At 42.4% G+C, this 23,056-nt stretch overlaps 2 protein-coding genes across 8 annotated transcripts in view; both read right to left on the bottom strand.

The window, feature by feature from the left end:
- CDHR3 (cadherin related family member 3) overlaps positions 1-1,265 on the bottom strand; it is a 51,077-nt gene extending 49,812 nt beyond the window's left edge. The window contains exon 1 of the mRNA XM_054173789.1: positions 1,159-1,265. Coding sequence (XP_054029764.1) covers positions 1,159-1,265 — 107 coding nt within the window. The remainder of the gene's footprint in view (positions 1-1,158) is intronic.
- Positions 1,266-2,288: 1,023 nt separating this feature from the next.
- NAV3 (neuron navigator 3) overlaps positions 2,289-23,056 on the bottom strand; it is a 451,810-nt gene continuing 431,042 nt past the window's right edge. For all 7 annotated transcript variants that reach the window (XM_054173934.1, XM_054173935.1, XM_054173930.1 and 4 more), the window contains 13 exons: positions 22,033-22,205; positions 20,203-20,356; positions 17,215-17,389; positions 13,711-13,808; positions 12,965-13,060; positions 12,158-12,326; positions 11,194-11,429; positions 10,504-10,658; positions 9,560-9,631; positions 8,766-8,962; positions 7,990-8,108; positions 6,115-6,318; positions 2,289-3,566 (listed from right to left, as the gene is read on the bottom strand). In XM_054173934.1, the coding sequence (XP_054029909.1) occupies positions 3,447-3,566; positions 6,115-6,318; positions 7,990-8,108; positions 8,766-8,962; positions 9,560-9,631; positions 10,504-10,658; positions 11,194-11,429; positions 12,158-12,326; positions 12,965-13,060; positions 13,711-13,808; positions 17,215-17,389; positions 20,203-20,356; positions 22,033-22,205 (1,968 nt within the window). In that variant the 3' untranslated portion in view covers positions 2,289-3,446. The remainder of the gene's footprint in view (positions 3,567-6,114; positions 6,319-7,989; positions 8,109-8,765; positions 8,963-9,559; positions 9,632-10,503; positions 10,659-11,193; positions 11,430-12,157; positions 12,327-12,964; positions 13,061-13,710; positions 13,809-17,214; positions 17,390-20,202; positions 20,357-22,032; positions 22,206-23,056) is intronic.

Raw genomic sequence — 23,056 nt, 5'->3', positions numbered from 1 at the left:
TCTCTTGGATTGAGCTGCCCAAAACTGGGCATAACACTTGAGGTGTGGCCTCCCCAGAGCTCAGTCCCAGGGGACAATCCCCTCCCTGCTCCTGCTGGACACAGCATTGATGATCCCAGCCAGGATGCCATTGTCTTTCTTGGCCACCTGGGCACACTGCTGGCTCCTCTTCAGTTGCTTGTCCATGAGCACCTCCAGGTCCCTTTCTGCCAGCAACTTTCCAGCCACACTGCCCCAAGCCTGTAGCATTGCTTGGGGTTGTTGTGCCTCAAGTGCAGGACCTGGCACTTGGCCTTGTTGAAGCTCCTCCTGTTAACATAGGCCACGGATCCAATCTGTCCAAGTCCCTCTGTAGAGCCTCCCTACCCTGGTGCAGATCAACACTGACACCCAACTTACTGCTGACACACTCTGTGTCTTCATCAAGGCCATCAATAAAGACGTTAAAACAGTATCTAAGCATTCAGTGGTCCTGACTGCAAAAACACCAGACTGTGTTTTCAATAAATAATTCCACTTTAATGGCAAAGTAATAATTTAGACAGATACAGTGTGCACACCTGCAAAAAAAAAAAAAGGAAAAAAAAAAGGAAAAAAAAAGAAAGGAAAAAAAAAGAAAAGTAGAAGAAAAGGAAAAAAAAAAAGGAAAATCTCTATGCAAGCTGGTTTGCAAGATAGAGGAACAACAAACCAATAGAAAATACATTATCCAGTTAAGTCTGATGACACCAAATACTTATTATCAGGGCTTTACAAAGACTACAAAACTTTTCAGATGATTTATTTCACTGTTTCTGTCTATTTACATGATATGTTACATCAAAAATGTACAAAATATAAAATGTGTACAGACAAATGTTTCACAAACAAGGTCTGGGCTGTAAACGAGGGTGGACTCACTGAGATGTATTGCAGGAAGTTTCGTGTCTGCAGCGGTGTGTGTTTGCTAGGTATGGGCAGGAAAACTTCCCTTGGGCTTGCTCAGAGCACAGGGACAGGATAGCTTTCCTCTCCCTGAGTCAGGCAAGGTGTGTGGGTCAGAAATGGATCCAGACTCGGGGGCGTGGTGGTGGTCTGACTGAACCCTACATGCATCAAACCAGCTGGAGTTGTATTCGGGCAGTAGCACCGTGTAGGAACCTCTAGATTCAGCGATACAGCTCAGCGCCCTTTGGAAACTTGCACCGATTGATCTTTTGTTCGACAGCCAGGGTGGCTATGAAGAGTGAATAGCACCAAATACACAGCCCGAAGGTAACATCCATGGAGGTGTACAGTAAGTTGTCTACACAATGCCAAAGCCCTTAGGTACCTTCTGGTTTTTATATGCACCTATTTCAGCCGGCTGCCTTCGGATTACTCTGAGCACTTGGAAAGAGATCTGGCTGCGGCCTGCCCTCACAATATGCACTTCAAACTTATTTTCAGGTCTTTAAGCCCCCCACACACAATGTATTGGCTTCATATAGATATTGTAACATGCTGACTGTAGCATGGATAGCTCCTGCATAGTTGTAACAACTGTAAGTACAGGACAAACACACCAGGTAAGAACAGCTTTGAAGATCTGCATTCTGTATTTGTTTGCAACACACAGGAAATCTCAGCAGGTGAAACATCTCTTAACACCAACAGAATAAAATACAAGCTTGTTTGTTTGTTTATTTTCAATTTCATTTGTGCAAGGCTTTTTTTCTCTTTTTCTTTTTTTTTTTTTCCTGCCTTTTAATTTTTTTCTTATTTTTTTCCTCCTTTTAAAAATTTTTTTCTCCTTTTTAATTGTTAAAATTTTTTTCCTCCTTTTAAATTTTTTTTCTCCTTCTCAAAATTTTTTTTCTTCTCTTCTCTTCTTCTCTTTTTAAAAAACATTTTACTTTTTTTTTTAAACTTTTTTCCTCCTTTTTTTTTCTTTTTTTTTTCTTTCTTTTTTTTTTTTTTCTTTTTCTTGTTTTCTGGTTTTTTTTTTTCCAATATTTACAATACCCACCCGGTAGACTGTGCAAAACCAACCCACTTTTACAGTATAAACTCTTCCTCTTCCACAGTGGACATCACTGCTTCAGTGTTCTTTTATGCTGAATTCTTCATGTACAACAATAGCAATCAAAACAACATGCTAAAAACTAGAAAAAGGGGAAAAAAACCAAACCCAAACAACCCAAACCAAACAAACAAAAAAACCAAACCAAACCATATATTTGTGCTCATGCTGCATCAAGTGCATCCAGCTCTGCTGGATAAGAATTCAAAATATCTATCCTCCAAAAAAAAAAAAACAACCAAACCAAAACCAAAACTCCATTCCAGGGGGCCAAAAACAGATTTGAGCATTTAGGTGGCAGTGGAAGTGGGTTTGGGTTCCTTGTGTGTTTCTGAGGGTAGGCAGAGCAATCTATTCACAAGATAAAAATACTATATAGCAACTGTTCTTTCTCCTGTCCATTGCTTTAAAAAATCATGATATACAGAGGTGAGGCTACTGTGTTAACTGACCTTTTCTCATTAGTAAATGAAGAAAAAAACAGTGTCAATTACCAATGGTTTAGGAATCAAACCAACTGTAAAACCGGTCTAGAAATCTGGTTTAAGGCAGTGAGACAGCACCATAAGAAATGTTCCTTCTTTCACTGAAAAGGCTCAAACAAATGAAGCCCTAAAAAAGCCTTTCATCAGTGTTGGCTAATAATTGGTAGAAAACCGTTGTTAAGGAGTGGACAGGTGGTTAAAAAAGACCTTTGTGGTAAAAAGAACTTTATAAAACCTGTGAGTCGTGTACTAAAAACTTGATGGAGCGCATCACCATGACCATGGCAGTTACAATTAAATTGGCACTTATCCAGCATATCACAGTCATGTTTTCTGGTGATTGCACAACACTGTTTGTGCTTTCTGAGTTACCATCATCATCCTTGACTCCTTTTGGAAGGGGCAGTAGCATACAAACACCACTGCAGTCCTGTGACCAGCACCATGTGGCACAACAGAGGTTAGAAGAGAATTAGAAGACCGCATTTGTTCATGCAGTGCCTCAGGGTAAACTAAAGGAAAAAAAAAAAACCAACAAAAAACCCAAACCAAACAAACCAGAAGAAGTTGCACTGTAAACTTGTACAGAGAAACAGAGACAGAGAGAAAGAGGGAAAGGGGCGGGGGGGGGGGAAATCCAGTTTGGCTAACACGTGTGCAATCTGCTTAGATGCCCTCGGTCTAGGGCCCTTTCCAGTTGACAAATGGAGTCTCACTTGACTCCATAGGTATTGAAATGCCTTAAAATTAAAGTAATTCAAGCTTTCCACTTCAATTTTTCCTCTTGATTTTGCAGTTAGCTCTCCTGCCTACCTACGACACACCATTCTCAACCAGGGATCTCGGCGTGCTGCTTTAAGAGTGGCAGTGGTCTAGTGGCAACGGATTTTACCATAATCCTCCACCAAGGTTTGTCCCTCTCAGAGAGCTGATTCCAGGGATGAATCCAAAATGTCATCGTGGTGGCTGGTGCTATCACTGTCACAGCTTTGTGCGCTCGAATAGTTGGCTGCCTCTTGAAGCCTCATTAGCATATTCATCTGAAAGGAGAAAGCAATGTTTACATCATCTCATCTCATCTCATTTAATGCTGCAGTGGCCATGTTAAAATTTAATTAAGGTCCCTTGCTGTAGGAGATGTGCTGGCATCTAGATGAGAGGACCACACAAAAGGATTTCAGAAAGGGCAGGGTATCAGCAGTTCCTCCTGGCACCCTTTTCATCACCTTCTGGACGTTAAATCAAAGTTTAAAGGTCCAGAGAGCAAGAGGGATACAATGGAGCTGCCTGATAACTCTCTTTAATTCAGAGGTGACACCGGCTGCAGCTGCAACAGTATCAGAGGAAGGAAGCCATATCACAGCTGGACATCTGGACCTGTATTTGGAGACAGTCAGGCTTCCAGATAATTTTTGGATGGCATAGACACACTACATTGAAAAGAAACTGAAATCATAATCACACTGACACACTAAAAAGGAGACTCCTCACATAATTTGGTGATTAATAGGACCTGAAACCCACTCTGGAAAAAATCATCAAAAAGCAGCATTAAGCCTTAGAAATTTACTTGCATACTTGATGTCCAACTGTGTAATGATCAGGATCATCCACTTCTGCCAGCATGCTTAGGGCTGCAAGCAATAGTGACATTGTTTCAGCATTTGTCAAGGAATAAATACGCTGTCATTACCCAAAGTCAGGCAATGAACAGCTAAAGAGGAAGAGGCATTCTGGGGTGCTTGTGTGTTAAGCCCCTTTTTCCAGTTTGCTCAGCAATCCTTACATCTCTCTGATTTCAACCGGCAGTCTTCTCTGGGCATTGAACAGTGTTTAACACTCTCTAATGCTATCACGTAGCTGTTGGTGAAAGTTTCATCCAGTTCTGGAGCCCCTATTACAAGAAGGATCTGGAGGTGCTGGAAGGTGTCCAGAGAAGGGTCACGAGGATGAGCAGAGGGCTGGAGCTGCTCTGCTGTGAAGACAGACTGAGAGAGTTGGGGCTGTTCAGTCTGGAGAAGAGAAGACTCCCAAGAGACCTTCTTGTGGCATTCCAGGATCTGAAGGGGGCTACAAGAAAGCTGGGGAGGGACTTTTGAGGGTGTCAGGGAGTGATAGGACTGGGAGGGAATGGAGCAAAACTAGAAATGGGGAGATTGAGATTGGATGTTAGGAAGAAGTTGTTCCCCATGAGGGTGGTGAGACACTGGCACAGGTTGCCCAGGGAGGTGGTGGAAGCTTCATCCCTGGAGGGTTTTAAGGCCAGGCTGGATGTGGGTCTGAGCAACCTGCTCTAGTTTGAGGTGTCCCTGCCCATGGCAGGGGGGTTGGAACTGCATGATCCTTGAGATCTCTTCCAACCCTGACAGTTCTATGATTTGTGTTCACTGTCCAATACAGGCTGCATGTGACATGTCTTGTGTCCACAAGCACAGTGCCTGTCTCCCCTCCAGCTCCACTGGAGGCAGAGGCAAACCTTCCATTCACAAAGCTCTAGCCTCTGATGCTTAGTCAGTTATAGATATTGATCACAGTGTGCAGAGAACAAGAGTGATAGGACACTGAACTTGGGCTGCTCAGGAATTTTCACCTTAGTGGAGATGATGCATATGTAGTGGGAGCATGGTCAAGACACTCACTGGCAGTCCAAATCATAGATCAAACTGTCACAGAATCACAGAAACATTCAGGTTGCAAAAGAGCCCCAGGATCACCAAGTCCAACCCAGAGCCCTACTCTACATGGGTCACCCCTAAACCATAGCCCCACGCACCACATCCAAACCACCTTGAAACATCTATCTTTCTTTCTCTGGAATAATTTCAATTAATGTTAGCAGTGATACTCTTGAGAAATGGATGAATATAAAGTGGATATCCTTAATTGAAAAGCATGTAAGAATTTGTTATTATTATTTGTTATGAATTACAAATAGAATCATAGATTTGTCAGATGTGGAAGGCACCTCAAGAATCAGCCAATTCCAGCCCCCAGCCATGGGCAGGGACACCTCACACTACAGCAGGTTGCTCACAGCCACCTCCAGCCTGGCCTTCAAAACCTCCAGGGAGGAGGCTTCCACCATCTCCCCGGGCAAGCTGTTCCAGTGTCTCACCACCCTCATGGGGAAGAACTTCTTCCTGATGTCCAGTCTGAATCTGCCCACTCCTAGCTTTGCTCCAATATTTTAAGGATGGCTGTCTAAACTGCATTTCCACTGAATGTGATAGACAGGGACGATAATGTGTTTCTCAGTCCTTCCTTTATAGAAGGTAGATGAAGGACTGCCCAACTTGGAAAGGTGTTTGTCGAATAAGTAGCTGAAACGTGGTACCAAACATTACATTTATGAAGACCAGATACACCTCTGGGCAGAAAGGGAATGCAAACAATGCAGGGACATATTAACATAATGGTGATACTAGAGTAGATTTTCCTTTTATTTTCAAGCTTTTAAATGAATTCTAGTAGGGTTCACTTTAAAGCCCATTTTGGAACAAGTGCCTTGTTTTTATTGTACAGTGTACAATTTAACACATGGTAGTCAAACACATGCTGAAAAACTTTTCTTCAAAGTTTAAATCTTACCAAGGGATCTCCCTCTGTATCATTCTGTGGAACATGCTTTGAGGTTGTCCCTTCCTTTGCAGATGCATAACCTTCATAACCAACATCTTCTGGTCTTAAGTGAAGTAGTGATGGCCATTCATGCTGTAAAGATGCAGAGCTCCATGGATAGGTATCAGCTACCCACTTGGAGGGATCTTCCCAGGGTGCCCTCTTACCATACATCTGCATTATGGATATAACACAGGTAAGTATCCTACAGTTTTCAGTACCAGTTGTAATAGCAGACAAAAGTAATTAAAAACCTCTAAACTATCTTAGCAAGTGTTTTGTTTTCAGATGTGCTCAGCATTTGGATATAATAAGGCACTCAAAAGACCTCATCTCCATTAAAACTCCTTCAATATGTGGAGTATGGAATAGGATAGGATAGGATAGGATGGGATGGGATGGGATGGGATGGGATGGGATGGGATGGGATGGGATGGGATGGGATAGGATAGGATAGGATAGGATAGGATAGGATAGAATAGAATAGAATAAACCAGGTTGGAAGAGACCTTCAAGATCATTGTGTCCAACCTATCATCCAACACCACCTAATCAACTAAACCATGCAACCAAGTACTTGCAAGTACTTGCAAGCTGAAAAGCATTCTGCAACCAGTGACACTTGTAGGCAATGTTGGGAGCTACAAGTTCTTAATGCAATGTGAAATGAGACCTTTAGATAATTTGCTTAAGGTGTATTGGTGAAATCAACTTAGATCTATCTAAAGCATTCAAGTTGATTAGATTTTGGTTGAACTGCATTAAAAAATGCCAGTACAGATTGCTCTTTTCTAGCAGAATGGGACACAGAAGCAGATGTCTGTCCACGCCTCAAGTCTGAGATCATTCACAAGGTTAAGAGATGTTCACAAAGGATACATTTCCTTACTACAAAGCACAAAAATGCTCACAAATCTGGAAGGAGGTCAGAGGAAGGAAGAATGATAATATTGTAAGTTTATGAGGTCTGGTAACTTCCTCACTAAAATGCACCCTTCTCCACACTGTTGTTCATAAGCAACATGTTAAACAAGGCGTCCCTTCCTTGGTTGCTGTTTTACAGATTTCCTTTAGCTGTGACAATGACTCATCTGGATAGGGAACCATTCACTAGGGCTTTCTGTGATTTCTCCCAGCTCAAGCAGCCTCACATGTTCCAAGGAGCAGTATAATATTGGCAAGGCATACATTCCTGGAGGATTTAGATGGGCTGCATCCCTAAAGGGAGGAAAACACTGAAGGATATTTGTACTGAAGCCAGGGAGATGAGTTGTGCTTGTCACTGCAACACCTGCTCCCAGGCATTTGCTGAATCCACAGCTCCAGGTTAGGCAGCCAAGTTCTCTGTATTATGTACAGAGATACTCAGACTCCTTCTGCCCTACACTGAGGTTAGGATGCTACAACAGGGATCTACCTAACTAAACCAAGGGGAAACGTTTCTCAGGAAGGCAGCAGACTAACTCCGAGCAGCACTTCCTCTCCTCTGAGATTAACAGCCATTAAGTCCTACCTGGAGTCTGCTTGTAAATAGTATGTCTGACAAGTAAGTTTGCAATGTGCCAAGCTAGAAAGGCATTTTCCACCTGTCTCATTCCAGGAATATCTAATTATCTCTCAGGGGAGACCTTCTTGCTTTCTACAACTTCCTGAAGGGAGGGTGTAGCCAGGTGGGGACTGGTCTCTTCTCCCAGGCAACCAGCACCAGAACAAGAGGACACAGTCTCAAGCTGCACCAGGGCAGGTTTAGGCTGGAGGTTAGGAAGAAATTCTACACAGAGAGAGTGATTGCCCATTGGAATGGGCTGCCCGGGGAGGTGGTGGAGTCACCCTCATTGGACATACCTGAAGTCCTTCTCTTACAGCTTCCAGAAGATATGGCACTAGTGAATAGTTCCAGAGGTCTGTGAACCACACTCTGGAGCCATCAACATCCATAGGGCAAGGGAGGAAAAGGCGGGGACCTGAGAAATCAAACTCTGTGTTAAAAAAGGTAGAACTGGGGAACACACTAAAAGTAATCCTCAGTGACTCAAGAGTAGTATTGGAGCAAACTGAAGGCAAGATGCTATTAGAGGACCAGATCAAAGGAGGTATCAGTCTTCTGTTATTAAATATGAACTAGTATCATTTCATCCAATTCTAGGGCCTGATGAACACTTGGAAGTTTTATGGGCAAAGGTATGTGAGAAGATGACTTCTTTGCTACCATAGCTACTCCACCAGACGATTTCAGGTCCATGGGTATCTCCCACCTGCTAATTTCATGAGCCGTTCTATTAGGGTAACGGTGTGGGCGCAGGAGGGAAAAAAAAAGGGTGGAACAGCTTAAGAAAGCTGCTGTTGAGCTAATTTTTTTGTACATCTAATTTGTAAAAACCATGATCATTTACCTGCAAGTCTTTATCAACCAAGGCAAAAATACCAGGAAATAAATACTCACTTGTTACATGCGCTGGTGTAATGTCAACCTCGCTGGCAAGCAGGCAAATTCCCCACACTGATGTTGTGCATCTCACTGAGAGAGGACGAGTTTCAGAAACACAATATACCCTTCACAAAACCTCTGAAAGGCTCAGCCTGCATCCCCTCAAATCAAACCACTCTGCCAATGGACTCACCAATGGTTACATCTGAAGAGCTGTGCGTTTCTAGGAAGCTGTTGAGATGATGCCACGTTTTGGGGATCCAGTCAATGATTTTCATGAGCTCGTTATTGCGCATGTTCTTTTCTATTTCAGTCTCAATCAGTTTCCTTCTCAAATATCTGCCCAAGAAACCTTTAACAGGCTCTGTGTGATTAGCACACAGCACCCACCTGGGTAGAAAGGATAAATGTAAGCTAACAATGAATAGCAAACACATCACTTCCTCTTACAAGTACAGATGAAGGTCAATGTCATAACCTTCTGAGTCTCATTAGCGAGCAGGTATTAAATTGCTCCAATGAACTTCCCACTGCTCCAACACAATCATTAGAGGTTTCAGCAGAAATTCAAAACACTGCTGAAGACAACTGGAATTCAAGAGTGCAACTGTCTTGAGCAACTGGCTAGAGGTACCTTCCCGGTACCTTTAGCAAGAGATACTCGTAATGAGAGACTTGTCAATACAGGAGAGGGACAGACGTTAAAATACTTTCACAGAATCACAGAATGTTAGGGGCTGGAAGGGACCTCGAAAGCTCATCCAGTCCAACCCCCTGCCAGAGCAGGGTCACCTAGAGCAGGTCACACAGGAATGCATCCAGGAGGGTTTTGAATATCTCCAGAGAGGAAGACCCCACAACCCCCTGGGCAGCCTGTTGCAGTGTACTTCGCTGTGATGAAACACAAGAACAATGTTTGTCAAAGAGCTGGGCTAGGAAGCACGGAGCTGTGCGGAGACAGCCACAGTACATACCGAGTGGACATACCTGAAATTGTGATGCAGCTCAAGGTTTGGTGAAGAAGAAACTCCCTGGTTCATAGTTCCAATAATGTAGGGACTGAAAAGGGAAAAGTAGTAGTTCGTCTGAGGGAGAATCCATTCAGATATGCAGAGAATAGTCTTTCTTCTTCTCTGCTCTAGGCCAATTTTAAGAGTTTTTGGACATCTCAGATTTAAAATATTTCTAAGGAACCCTTTTAAAATGTTTGTTCTTGTATGATTCCCTTTTGTGCACAGTTGTGGTTTACTAGTACTTATCTGTAATACAGAAATAAACGAGGCAAGACTGTCCTCATGCTCCTCATAATTTCACTGTATGTGGAGAGTTTTCATTTCAAAGCCAGTGAACCTCATAAACAAGACTTAGCATGCAGGGATTTTATGAAGGGAAGTCCCTATGATGACATTGCTACAGGCCAGTAGAAGTTCCAGGACACGTTATTTTTGTTCTTGCTTGGCAATAAAGGACAGCCAACAACTTTCCTGCAGTGCTGCAGGAAAGCTGTGGGAAATACAAGACAAATTCTGCACAGCATCTTTCATGGATTCACAACTACCCCAAATTCCACCACTATAAAGTGAATTTCTTCTCACTCTCCCTCAAGCTGTCCTCATGGTGCTAATGAGCTTGTGTGATCTGACATGTGAAAGGGCTAAGACTCTAACTCAGCCAAGTGTTTAAGTACTTTCTTAAATTCTGTGGTACTTTTATACTCCAATGAGATCCATGGGAGTCATATAAACAAAGTGAAGATACTCAAGTACTTGGCTGAAGAGGGTTAAAGGTACTCAAGAGCATAAGGGCTTTGCTGGCAGTCTGTGGGAGTCTTAAGTTTACACTGGGACATTCTGTTTTGCAAAGGAACTAGCAGGTGTTACTGCTTTAACTGCAAAAGGTGTCTGAAAGGGGAGAGAAAGGTTTCTACCTACCATTTATTATATTTACAGTTGAGGAAACCATTGAAGATATCACTTAATGAACTGATGTGGTGGAGGTTATCAAGAATTATGACCACAGGGAGATCAGCACCATTGTTGTCAGCACTGCATTGCTCAGCTAGGTTTGCTAGGTATTGTCGCAGATCCTTAAGTGGAACAATGAAAACAAAACCAAGAGAAGATTAACCTAATTAAACCATAGATATGATTTCAGTGGAACAGACTCTCAGAAAGATAAACAGGCTGCTACAGAGCTTCCCCACTGCAGACCATTCAGCTGGATCAGCACATGCAGGAAGACTTGCTTCTGAGATAGGGCAATGCTTTTCTAGCCATGTGCTAGGAAAGACAATGTCATTAAACATAAGGCAAGTGACTGAAGTAGCCACATTCCTATTTGGTGGCTGCATTCCTTTCACAGAATCACAGAATGTTAGGGGCTGGAAGGGACCTCAAAAGCTCACCCAGTCCAACTCCCCTTGTCAGAACAGGATCACCTACACCACATTACACAGGAACACTTCCAGGTAGGTCTTGAATATCTCCAGAGAGGGAGACTCTACAACCCCTCTGGGCAGCCTGTTCCAGGGTTCTGTCACCCTCACAGGGAAAAAATTCTTCCTCATGTGGAACTTCCTCTGCCTCAACTTCCACCACTGCCCCTTTTCAGCAGTTCCCTACCTTGCTTGACTTGTGATCCACGTTAAAAGTTGCAATTGCATCCTCAGTTTTTTTCCTGCCAGATTTAGTTATAACATATTCAGCCAGTCTGTTAGCTAAGTAGGTCTTTCCTGTGCCACTGGGTCCTGACAGAATAATTCTGCGATGCTCCATCAGTAGATTAAAATACCGCTGGGTAATTGGCTTAGGAATTAATGTGTCAAACACAAAACTATCCAGACTGTTTTCTTCCACTCCTGGAAACAGAAGAAAAGAAAAATGGACTGTCTTCATTCTGGATAAAATAGGCATTGGCTTGACCCAACGCCTGATGCCATGAGTGTTATGCTCAAAGTAAGGGAAGACTCTTTTGTCTAAATGAAATTCCTATCAAGGGTTTCATGAGTGTAGAAATGCTTCTGTCCTCTCACCAGGCTGGAAAATTCAACAGTGGTGCTTGGATGAGGTGGGTGGAAATCAAACTAAGCGTGAAGAGAAGGCTCACTGAGGCAAAGCTGTGTGTTTCTGACACTACAGTCAACCATGACAAAAAAAAAAAGGTCAAAGTAAAGCGACATCCACAGGATTTACTGGTTGTTGGAACAACGTACACATGGCTCTTCTGAAGGCCCCCCTCCAACAGAACATCCCTACAGATTTTGCACTGGAACTGGGCAAGGCATAAATGTTTCTTGTCATAATCTGTTTTAGGGTTGTTTTTTTCTTTTCTTTCTTATTTTCCCCCCCTGCTATTCAGACATTTTTACTTTTCTGTGCTTTGTCAGGCAGGCAGAGGACGGAGATATTCTTAGATTTGCCTCAAAATGCTGCACCGCTGTCATTTGTGAGATAAATGAGTCCTCATACTGGAGACAAAATACAAAATGGTCCAGTATAAGGAAAAAAAGATAAAAATTAAATGAAGGGATGGAGGACTGCAGTGAAAACTCTACAGTATCTACAAAAAATATTCTCGGGGTTTTACCTTTCAGGTTCACAGTGATGATGTTATTATCTCCAACCAGATATCCACAAGGCAGCAGTTCAGGCACTTCTAGGCTATGGCCTCTAATTACATCCCCTATACAATAGCTAGCAATGCTGTCAGAGCTTAAACCCAGGCTGGTAGTTGGATCCACTCGGAAAATGTATTCCTGAAATGATATGAAAACGTAAGACATAGAAATGGTTATTGAATGAAAGCAGTCTGAAAAATATTCAGGTCCAGGTGAAGCCACTTGGCAAGTGACTTGCAGTCACATTCAGTAAAGAACTGCCTACAATCATGGGAAAGAAAAAAAAGATAGCCATGTGGGGATTGGAACAGAATAGCAGATGAAACAAAGACAACTCTCTGCAAGTAAGCTCAAAGCTCAAAGCTTACTTGCTGTATAAGAAAATTTACTATCCAAGACAGTCCTGATCTTGCAGAAAAGAAAGCAGAAACAATTTAGACTAGCAAAAGGAATTTGTTTGTCATTTTAGTGTAGCTGCAAGACTAGCTGTCTTTACCTATATGTCAATGTTAGAATGAGCTAATTGACACAGCTCTGGTCTTTGTAACTTTAGTGGGTTACAACACCGATCTTCAGGCAGGTATAAAAGGCCCCCAGATGTTCTAATAAATGTCTTTAGTTATCGTATTGGAGTCTGTGATCAATCTGCCATGTCACAGCCATATTAAAATGAAAGTTTAATAGTGGTGTTAGCTGCATGTCAACCCAAAAACTTAGCAAGCCTAACCAACAGAAATACAGAAAACGGAATGAATATCAATCTTTCAGTGTCTTACCTTAAAGAGACGTCTGATCACACCATCTAAAACATCCCATTTTGTTTTTCCACTGACTCCAATTGATCCTATCAGATATGTATGTGGCTTTTGATCCTACAAAGACAGAATTTTGGAAACTGGACTAAAATGGCTGGCAATGAGCTTTCTGTGAAGATCCACAGTTTCCCCAGTGACAAAAATTATTTGGAGTGTGCTGTTACAACTTTGCTCATCATCTCTGTGCCAGAAATAGGCAGAGATAATATTACTTTGGTACATCTGTATGAGGAAGGATGTTCAGTGTGTCGTTCTGCATATTGATGGCATCTATGCTTATAAAGTGCTGAAGGTAAATAAAACTTCCACTGTATTTATACTACTCTCTAATTCAGCACATGAATACATGACAATGCAGTTCTAAATTGATTACCTCAGCAGCATATTCACAGTTGCACCTTAAAGGGGTCCAAGGCATAGATCTAATAACTTTTAAACGGAGACAGCAAGTTCTACAAGTTCCTACTACTTAAACTGAGACTTGGTTGTGTCTTAGCCACCACAATGGCAGAAAGAGGCCATATGTCATTAGGCTATGGAGACTGGTAATCATATTGAGCATGGATGATATAGAAGAGAGCTGCTGCTATTTTTAGGATGCTTCCCTTTATTTCTTGGCTGAAAATACTGGAATAAGTTGAGCTACAGTGCTGCAAGACTTGCCCGAGCTGTAATTCTGCATCTTGACCTTTGGGTAATGAACTCACCTTAGCTCGACCATAGCCCTTGTTTATAGTGACTAAAATTTTCACGCTGTGACCTTCTTTGTGGGGTGCTCCATCAGTGGCATCATCCAACAAAATATCTGCAGTAAAAGAAGGGAAGTCATCAACCTGACAAGTCATAGCAGTTACAGTCATACAATCAGTTCAGTATTTGTTCAAAGGGTTTTCCAGTCAAAAATGTTCTATCTTTGGACACTCACTGTGCCCTTTAGAACATTTTAAGGAGAAAACCATGAAATCCTTACATCAAAGCATTTGTTACTAAGTAAAAAATAATTTAATTTCTCTTTCCAGCTCATTTCTTTACCTTCTGTTCACATGGCATGGAGAGAGTCCTTTTTAACTCTCAATATACAGGCTCACAAACAATATCCATTAGAAAATTCCTTTGCAGTCCTTCAGAATATGAGAGGCTGCATTCAGTCATTCCTCTGAGGAAAGGTCACATTTTTCACTGAGGTAAAGAGTGATTACGATCTACTCTGTGCCTCTGTTTCTACCTCCTTACTAACTCCTAAAACAGGAAAGCAGGAGGATCTGTTTCTTAATGAAGGCTGAGCCTGCAGCTATATTCAAGGGATAAAACTGCTGTCTTCCTCTAGAAGTTCTCTCACAGACTTCACTGTTAGACATTTAAACTGATCTTCAAATTAGGACAGATTATGGATTTGCATCTTCTTCACAGGCCAGCACAATAATCCACTACCCTAAATTCCTCTCTTTCTTATTGTGGTGACTGAAACAAAAAAAAAGCATCAACTTTATGTCACAGTCTGCACAAGGTCAGAGTTCACCCAAATGAAATGAGGTGCTAGTAAGATTCAGTCATTTGCTCAAAGCAAAACCATAGAAGACTTAGATACAGAACTAGATATAGATATAGAAATAAGCCTGTGCTTGATAACACACACAGATCAGAAAGTAGATTCTTCTGTTGGATTGTGCTGTGGGGTTATTTTTGTGGGGGTTTGTTTGTTTATTCTGGTTTTGGTTTGTTTGGTTTGTTTGGTTGGGTTTTTTAAGTGAGCAAATGTATTTCTGTTATGAGCTCAAACAAATCCATGCTTGTTTTGTTCTGGGCAGACAGTTGTGGGTTTTTCTCCTGCCACCAACACTTAAGATATTGAGTAATTTACCTTGTGTTTTGGCATATTTGACAAACCCTAAGAGTCTCCATGATGTCACTGTTCATCTGAGGGCAGTTTACAATGTACCTGATCTTCCTGTGCATTTTTTTCAATCTCTAAATGACCCTCATGCAGCCATCTTAAATATGTTCTTCCATAAGTCTTTAGGAATGAGGAATTTCTTTGTGGCTAGGAAAGCTGTGCCAGGGGAGGTTCAGGAAGAAATTCTTCCCAGACAGAGAGATTGGCCATTGGAATGTGCTGCCCAGGGAGGTGGTGGAGTCACCATCCTGGGAGGCGTTTAAGAAGAGCCTGGATGAGGCACTTGGTGCCATGGTTTAGTTGATGAGATGGTGTTGGGTGATAGGTGGGACTCCATGATCTCAAAGGTCTTTTCCAACCTGGTTAATTCTGTATTCTGTAAAAAATTCCACTTTTGTAAGAGCAACAAAACAACACTCAAATGATCAGAAAGGCTGGAGTCATAATCAAATTAAATCCTCCACTCCTCATTAGGCACTCTTATTTCTTTCATTTCTCATCCCTTTGTAGTTACTTTGCATGCTAGAAAGGCATTTAGAACCACCAACAGAAAACTCTGTAAAGCTTATAGAACATGAGCATCATTCTTATAGAATCACAGCATCATGTAGGTTGGAAAAGACCCTTAAGACTGAGTCCACTCACTTCTCCCAGTCTTCCTCTTCTTTCTCCTACTCCTTTCCCCCCTTTCCTCCTCTTCCTCTTTTTCTTTCAGCTTTTATTTCTTCTGTTCTTTTGCTAAACATTTCCTGATGATTCTATTAATCTTAGTTCTTTTTTGTCATCTTTCACCTTCCTGTGTTCTTCTCCCTGCTTCTTTTCTCTCATCTTATTCTCCTCCTTTTCTTCAGACTCCTCCTCTTCTTATTCCTACATGTTTATTCCTGTATCAAGACAGAGTTAATGCCAAGTGACAAAGCTAGTAGCTGCTGCTCATGAAAGAGATTCTGTAACTACCATTAAAGAAAAAAATAATAATCTTCTGGGTTTAATTTTATTTTAAGTGTGTGTGGATGTGTGAGCAGGAACCATGGTTAAACTATTTTTGCCCTCTCTTTCTGCAACACTTCTTGTTATACTGAGGTCTGACCCAGGCTCATCCACTCTGAAAATTGAACCTGACATAAAATAAAGCAGGATAAGAAAAATTTTTTTAAAGTACCTATTTTCATACAAAATCTGGTATCAACCAGAAGAAAAAAAATAATCAAATATCTGTATAATCAATGCTTGGAAAGATAATGTCACTAACTGCCAATCCAAATTATAGTCAGGCGGCTTGGCACATTCCCAGCTGTACTCTTGCCTAGACTCGTTCTACAATTATTAGCCACATTTTTATTGCTTCCAGAAACTGCATTATTCTTTGTGTGGAGTCTATGTTAACGAGAGCTGCTTTGCTTCTGCTCTGCTCCTGGTTCTAATGTTACAGACAGCACTTCTGTTTCTTGGCTACATTATCAAAACAAGTGTAGAAGCCTTATTATCATAAACCCTGTGGCACGGAAATTAATGGAATGTTAATGTTCAGGAGGCAGCCCAAAGTTCTGCTTGCTTTCTCTCATTCACTGAAGACAATGAGATTGCTTAATAAGCCAGGCAGGGTTTGGCTCCTGTGGTAAATGGTGATTTGGTCCAACACAGGCTACCCAGGTATACAGCATTTAAAAAGACTAAGGGGTAAAGCTGAGACCAATTTCTGCCCCAGCTGCATATATGACTTGAAGCTAAGGAAGCTGAGTGATAAAAGATCTATAAGCAACAAAAATGAAGTTTCATGTACAGTGCTCATATTTATCCCACAGGCAAAAAAGAATATATCTATCTATCCATCCATCTATTTATCTGTTTATCCATCTGTCTATTTATATATTATCTATCTATCTACTTCTCTGTCTGTCTATCTATCCATCTATCTATTATTCTTTTCAAGTAAACTGTAAACTCGATGATCAAAGAGTGTTATAAACCAGGTAGGAACTAAGCAAACATAACAAGCAGTCTGCTACTGTCATTCAGAGCCTTCTCAAATCTGCATTTTCAGAATTTACTGCCAACATTCTTCCTCATTTCCATCAGTGAATGTATATCTGATTTTTACTTAAGTCTTATGAAGTCTCATAACTTGCAGGCATACTTGGTGTAAGAGATTTTAGTTTGCTTATAAATATACCTTCCTTTGCTTCCAAAACCATCTGAGCTAGTTGGGTGATTTATTTTGGGGGTAATTCTCCAAATTAATGTGTGTGTGTGGTAATTCCTAAATCCACCACACTTGCTAATTGCTGAGGCATGTATGCATGCAAAATACATTTACCTGATGTTACAGATTCAGTGATGTTTAAATTGTTCAGAGAAAGCCCTAGCGACTGCCGTGAGGAAGAGGATGATGTGCTGCTCGAAGACTCTGATGATGGCCGGGCAGGCTTGCCAGTATTTCCAGTCTCTGCCTTTAAACGATCATTTTCAGCTTTCAGTATCTCAATTTCATTCTGGTGATTCAAGAGAAATCAACATCAAAGCACAGGAAGTTATTCTTTTGGAAAGACACTGGAGGCAGCTATCGTGGTGCTGGCTGCTGGCTGCTTGCCGTTTGCCTGCAGTTTGCAGCCTTCATGGCACGATGTAGTACTATATATTGTAAGTATAATGCTGCCTGTGAAAACTGGATTGTCTCCAATTCTGAAATGAAGGGGGGAAGAAAACCCTATAACCTTGCTTTAGCTTTTGTTTTCAAGACAGGGGGTTGGAACTAGACGATCCTTGAGGTCCTTTCCAACCCTGACAACCCTGCCTTTATTGTACATCAGACCATACTACAAGTGTGGTGAGAATTTCCTGAGCTATTTTCTGCTTTATAATATACTTTATATTGCCAAGTATCTTAGGAAACAGGTAAGAAAGTTATTGTTAAACTCTTGGACAGGTCAATGTTTCTAAAGTTACTGAAAAATTACATGCAAGACATTAAATGCAAAACACAAGCAGCAACTTCACAGAGGAGACATGAAAGGAAAAATGGACAATTAGAAACTGATGGTTTGTTTCATAACTCTTCTTGCTGTCTGATAAGAGACTTCTGATCAAACATGAAATTGTTCACATAAAAACCAGCAAACTGTCTTTGATGACAACAGACAGAGACAGATGAATCAGTAAATCCTGAGAACAGCCTGGTACCAGCTAAACAGAGCTGCCAGTTGCTTCACAAAGCATGGTACGAAGCAACTGCTTATTCTAGCAGGAGGTTTTGCACAGCACATTTATTTCCGCATTCACTGACACTCTGCTAAAAGTCTTATTCTCTTTTGAAGGCTGTACAGCTACATTATATGAATAAAAAGATAAGGGATATCCTTGCAAAAACACCCCACCCAAACAACAAACAAACAACCCTGCAACAGCTACAAAAAGATTAGATCATATGGGCAAAGGTAAGGAGACAGTGAAAGGGAAGGAACAAACCAGCCAAATAGTGAGGGATGGTAATGGATGACTGCAACAGTTTAGCCTGGGGTTCAAATCAGAGGTTATGGTGAAATGAATCATGCAATCTCCATCCATTCTGCATTACACATTCAGCTGAGCTTTAGATTTTTAAGGTGCTTTGAAAACACACAGTATCCATATATTATTCCCACAAGTCCTACTTTCCCTCCCTACCAATCCTCATCAGTGTTGCAAAACATCAGATTTTAGCAACTCCAAGGTGGCTGGGTGTCATTTTGGTGAACTAGTTGCTTCTGGCCAGCTTTGGTGAACTTCAGCCTGTGGCTACAGCAGGGAGTACACCTGGTATAGGCACTCACAGGTTAGTGTAAGAATATGACCAGCCGATAAGCTTTAATGTCTTGTTCTCCACCATTAACTGTGTTCCATCCCTTACAGCCCCTGAATACATTTTAGTGGCTTCAGATAGAATTCTTTACTTATGCCTTGACAACTGAACCCTTATTTATGGACAAGTTCTTCATTACATTCCAAAAGAGCTCAGATCTGCTAAAGGACCCACATGGCATTGTGTGGATGTTGCAGATACTTTTGGGTACCAAATGTGATACTAGGCACACGGACATGGGCAACAGAGTTGAGTTCCATAAAGCTCAGTGCTCCCCTGCTTAACATTGCCATTATTTCTGCTTCATTTCAGCCTCATGAAAGGAAAAACCTGAAGAAAAATGTGTTCAGGAAGGATTTGGAGAGGTGTCAAAAGATAATGCAATGAAATTTTAGTGATGCTGGGTATAACAATTTAGTTCAAGTTTACATTCTTTGCTTCAACAAGGCATGACTGGCTTTGAACTCAGAAATGATGACAGAGTAAGAACATATATTCCACACCCCACCCAGGCCCAAGGATTGAAAGCTCTCTAGAGATCGATTAATGATCTGATGGTCTGTCTGGTTGCTTTCCCCAGTCATAGGCTTTGGATAACAAATATCCTTTGGGCAGGGATTATGTATCTCTTAAGGTGAACACTTCTCATACTCATACCCAGGGAGAAAGGGACCTGGGGGTCCTGGTTGACAGCAGCTGAACATGAGCCAGCCAGGGGGCCAAGAAGATCAAGGGCATCCTGGCCTGTATCAGGAATAGTGTGGCCAGCAGGAGCAGGGAAGTCATTCTGCCTTGTGCTCAGCACTGGTTAGGTCACACCTTGAGGAGTGTGTCCAGTTCTGGGCCCCTCAATTTAAGAAAGGTGTTGAGACACTTGAACGTGTCCAGAGAAGGGCAACGAGGCTGGGGAGGGGTCTGAAACACAGCCCTGTGAGGAGAGGGAGCTGGGATTGCTTAGCCTGAAGAAGAGGAGGCTCAGGAGAAACCTTCTTGCTCACTACAACTCCCTGAAGGGAGGTTGTAGGCAGGTGGGTGTTGGTCTCTTCTCCCAGGCAACCAGCACCAGAACAAGAGGACACAGTCTCAAGCTGCACAAGGGGAGGTTCACGATGGATGTTAGGAGGAAGTTCTTCTCAGAAAGAGAGATTGGCCATTGGAATGTGCTGCCCAGGGAGGTGGTGGAGTCCCCATCCCTGGAAGTGTTTAAGAAGAGCCTGGATGAGGCACTTGGAGCCACGGTTTAGTTGATTAGATGGTGTTAGGTGACAGATTGGGCTTGATGATCTCGAAGGTCTTTTCCAAGCTAGTTAATTCTGTGTTCTGTATCCTTAGGAAGTTGTGTCAATCTAGTGAGTTACTTTCTACCAACAGTTTTTTTTGGTACCTGGAACAAAGTACTGGGAAAGAAAATACAGCAGGCACACATTTGGTGTGCACCCCTGCCATCACTCCAGCTGCTGCACTAACCTGCATGCGGTTCATGGCTTCCCGGATCTGATCCAGATGGTGTGCAGAGCTGAGGGCTTCAAGACGAATGTCTGTTAATTTTAGCTCCTTCTCCCTCAGCTCACTTTTTAGCTGAAGAATAATTTCAGCCTCTGCCTCTGTGCACTCGCAGATCCTAAAGAGGGGCAGGAAACAAGCAGGAGATTAGAGGAAGGTTCTCCCCCAAGGCAGCATCAGTACTAAACACCAGGGCACAGAAAACGCTCGCTGCTGGTGATACCTAGGAGTGAAGAGAGAATGCTAATAAATATGAAAAATCTCAAATTGTGAACTGAATAAAGAAAAAATAACAATTCTCTCCAGATGCAATGATCAGCTTGCATTATACCTTTCCAGTTTTGTCAGACATTTCATTATGGCAAAGGAAAGTTGTTCAAATACATTCAGAATATTATTTTTTTTGAGTGCATATAACCCATTGATTTTCACCCTTAATTCCTAGGTGCAAAGGTTGTGATTTGCCCCCTCTACTCTGCCCTGGTGAGGCCACATCTGGGGTATTGTGTCCAGTTCTGGGCTCCTCAGTTCAGGAAGGACCTCAGGGTACTGCTTGAGAGAGTCCAGCAAAGAGCCATGAGGATGATGAAGGCAGTGGAAGATCTTCCTTAGGAGGAGAGCCTGAAGGAGCTGAGGGCTCTGTAGCTTGGAGAGGAGCAGCCTGAGAGGTGACCTCATTGCTGTTGATAAAGATGGGCAGGCTGAGTGCCCTGAGGCTGGAGCCAGGCTCTGCTGGGTGATGCCCAATGCCAGTACAAGGGGCAGTGGTGGAAGCTGAGGCAGAGGAAGTTCCATGGAAACAGGAGGAATTTTTTCCCTGTGAGGGTGACAGAACCCTGGAGCAGGCTGCCCAGGGGGGTTGTGGAGTCTCCCTCTCCGGAGAGATACAAGCCCTGCCTGGATGCGTTCCTGTGTGATCTGTTCCAAGTGACCCTGCTCTGGCAGGGTGGTCAGTCTGGACTATCCTTCGAGGTCCCTTCCAGCTGCTAACACTCAGTGATTCTGTGACTCCTAAGCAACCAAGAACAAGAGGACACAGTCTCAAGCTGTGTCAGAGGAAGTTTAATCTCAAGGTGAGGAGAAAGTTCTTCACTGAGAGAGTCGTTCGCCATTGGAACCTCCCTGGATCTGCTGGACACACTCCTCTTGATGCACCCCAGGATCCCATTGTCCTTCTTGGCCCCCAGGGCACATTACTGTCCCATGGATAACTTGTTATCCACCAGACTCCCAGGTCCCTCTCCACAGGGCTGTTCTCCAGCAGATCACCTCCCAGCCTGTGCTGCTGCATCCTGCCTAGGTGCAGGACTCTGCACTGATCCTTTTTGTTCAGTCTCGCTGAATGGCCCCACAGCCTTCAGGTGTCTCAGACAAGCCTCCCAGTTTGGAGCCATCAGCAAACCTGCTGAGCAGATTCTCTGTTCCCTCATCAATGTTCAGGGCAAATAAAAAAAAAAAGAAAAGGAAAAATTAAGAAGGAAAACCATTAATGTAATTCATGACATGCATAAATGTTTAAAGGTGAGTAAGAATTAATAAAGGGCTATAGTAGGAGATTTCTGAAACATTATGATAAGAGTTTAGACTGGGCATTAGGAATAATTTTTTCAGGGCAAGAGCAGTCAGGGATTGGAATGTGCTGCGCAGGGAGGTGGTTGAGTCCCCAAGCCTGGATGTGTTAAAAGATCACAGCTTTGGACAGGTGTTTCTGAACTGCAAACAGCCACACTTGAGGAGGTCTTTTTCACAGTCTATCTCATTTGGGAAGAAAGGTCTGCCAAGGGAAAGACTTACGCAGAGGTTGACTGTGATGGTTTCATCGATGTTGCCCCACACTCTCCTGAGCTGTGGGGCAATTTAGGTGATGAAGGAAGAGAGGAATCTGTCAGCTCTTCTATGTCTGAATGTGAAGAAGGAGGCTTGGTGGACTTCTTCTTTCCAAAGGCCTGTTTGAAAGAGCTTCTTAGCTGGAAAACAAACACAGAAGAAGATTATTTTCCTCATTGTGGTAATGTGTGTGTAGCTCATGTTTCAAAGAGTTAGTTTGCAGATGCCATCCTAGCCACTGCCTGAGGTCAGTATTCAGAAGCAAGGTATTAACATATGCAACACAGTATCTCTAAAAACATGATACAGTGCTTTGATTTGTCTTTATTAATCCAGCGCAGCGCAAATGCAATGGTATGGAAAAAGTGCAGGATCAGGTGGGAGAGAGGTGCTCATTTAAAGCCATCAAGCCCTAGGGGAATCCCATTCCCATGTCATTCCCTTCAAGGGCTGGCTTTAAATAACCACTTTGCATCTAGGTACAGGCAGAACCTGCTGCTGCTAAATGCTGAAATCAGAAGAGAAGTCCAGCTCGCTGGGTTGGCCACTTTACTTTGCCCATTGAAAACCGAGTAGCCAAACTGTGCCGGTGCTATGGTTTGGATCACAAGCAAGAGGGTTTAAGCTGGGACGTGAGGCTTACTTTGCTGTACTGCTGAGAAGAGTGTTAGCTGAAAGGCATGTACTCTGCTGCAGTTTCCTTTAGAGCAGTAAGATCTCTGAATGTACAAGCACTGCCTTTTCCCTCTAGAAGCTCTTACCCAGTATTGAAAAGGGACAGAATAGCCAAAGAGCCATTTATTTCAGGAGCCGAGAAGACAACAGTTTTGTCTTAGCCCATTGGTTTATACCCTTGTCTAAATACCAGAGTTATTCATCTTAAGAAGAATGTGGTTGTTTTCTATTGTTTTCTGGAAGTTGCTCTAATTAAAGTTGGATGGAACTCAATGAAAAAACTGGTTTCTCTATTTAAAAAAAATGAGGTATTCGA

Source organism: Dryobates pubescens, chromosome 27 (assembly GCF_014839835.1).
Source record: "Dryobates pubescens isolate bDryPub1 chromosome 27, bDryPub1.pri, whole genome shotgun sequence".
Lineage (NCBI taxonomy): Eukaryota > Metazoa > Chordata > Aves > Piciformes > Picidae > Dryobates > Dryobates pubescens.
Note: the sequence above shows the minus strand (reverse complement) of the source record. Positions and strands in the feature narration are given on the sequence as shown.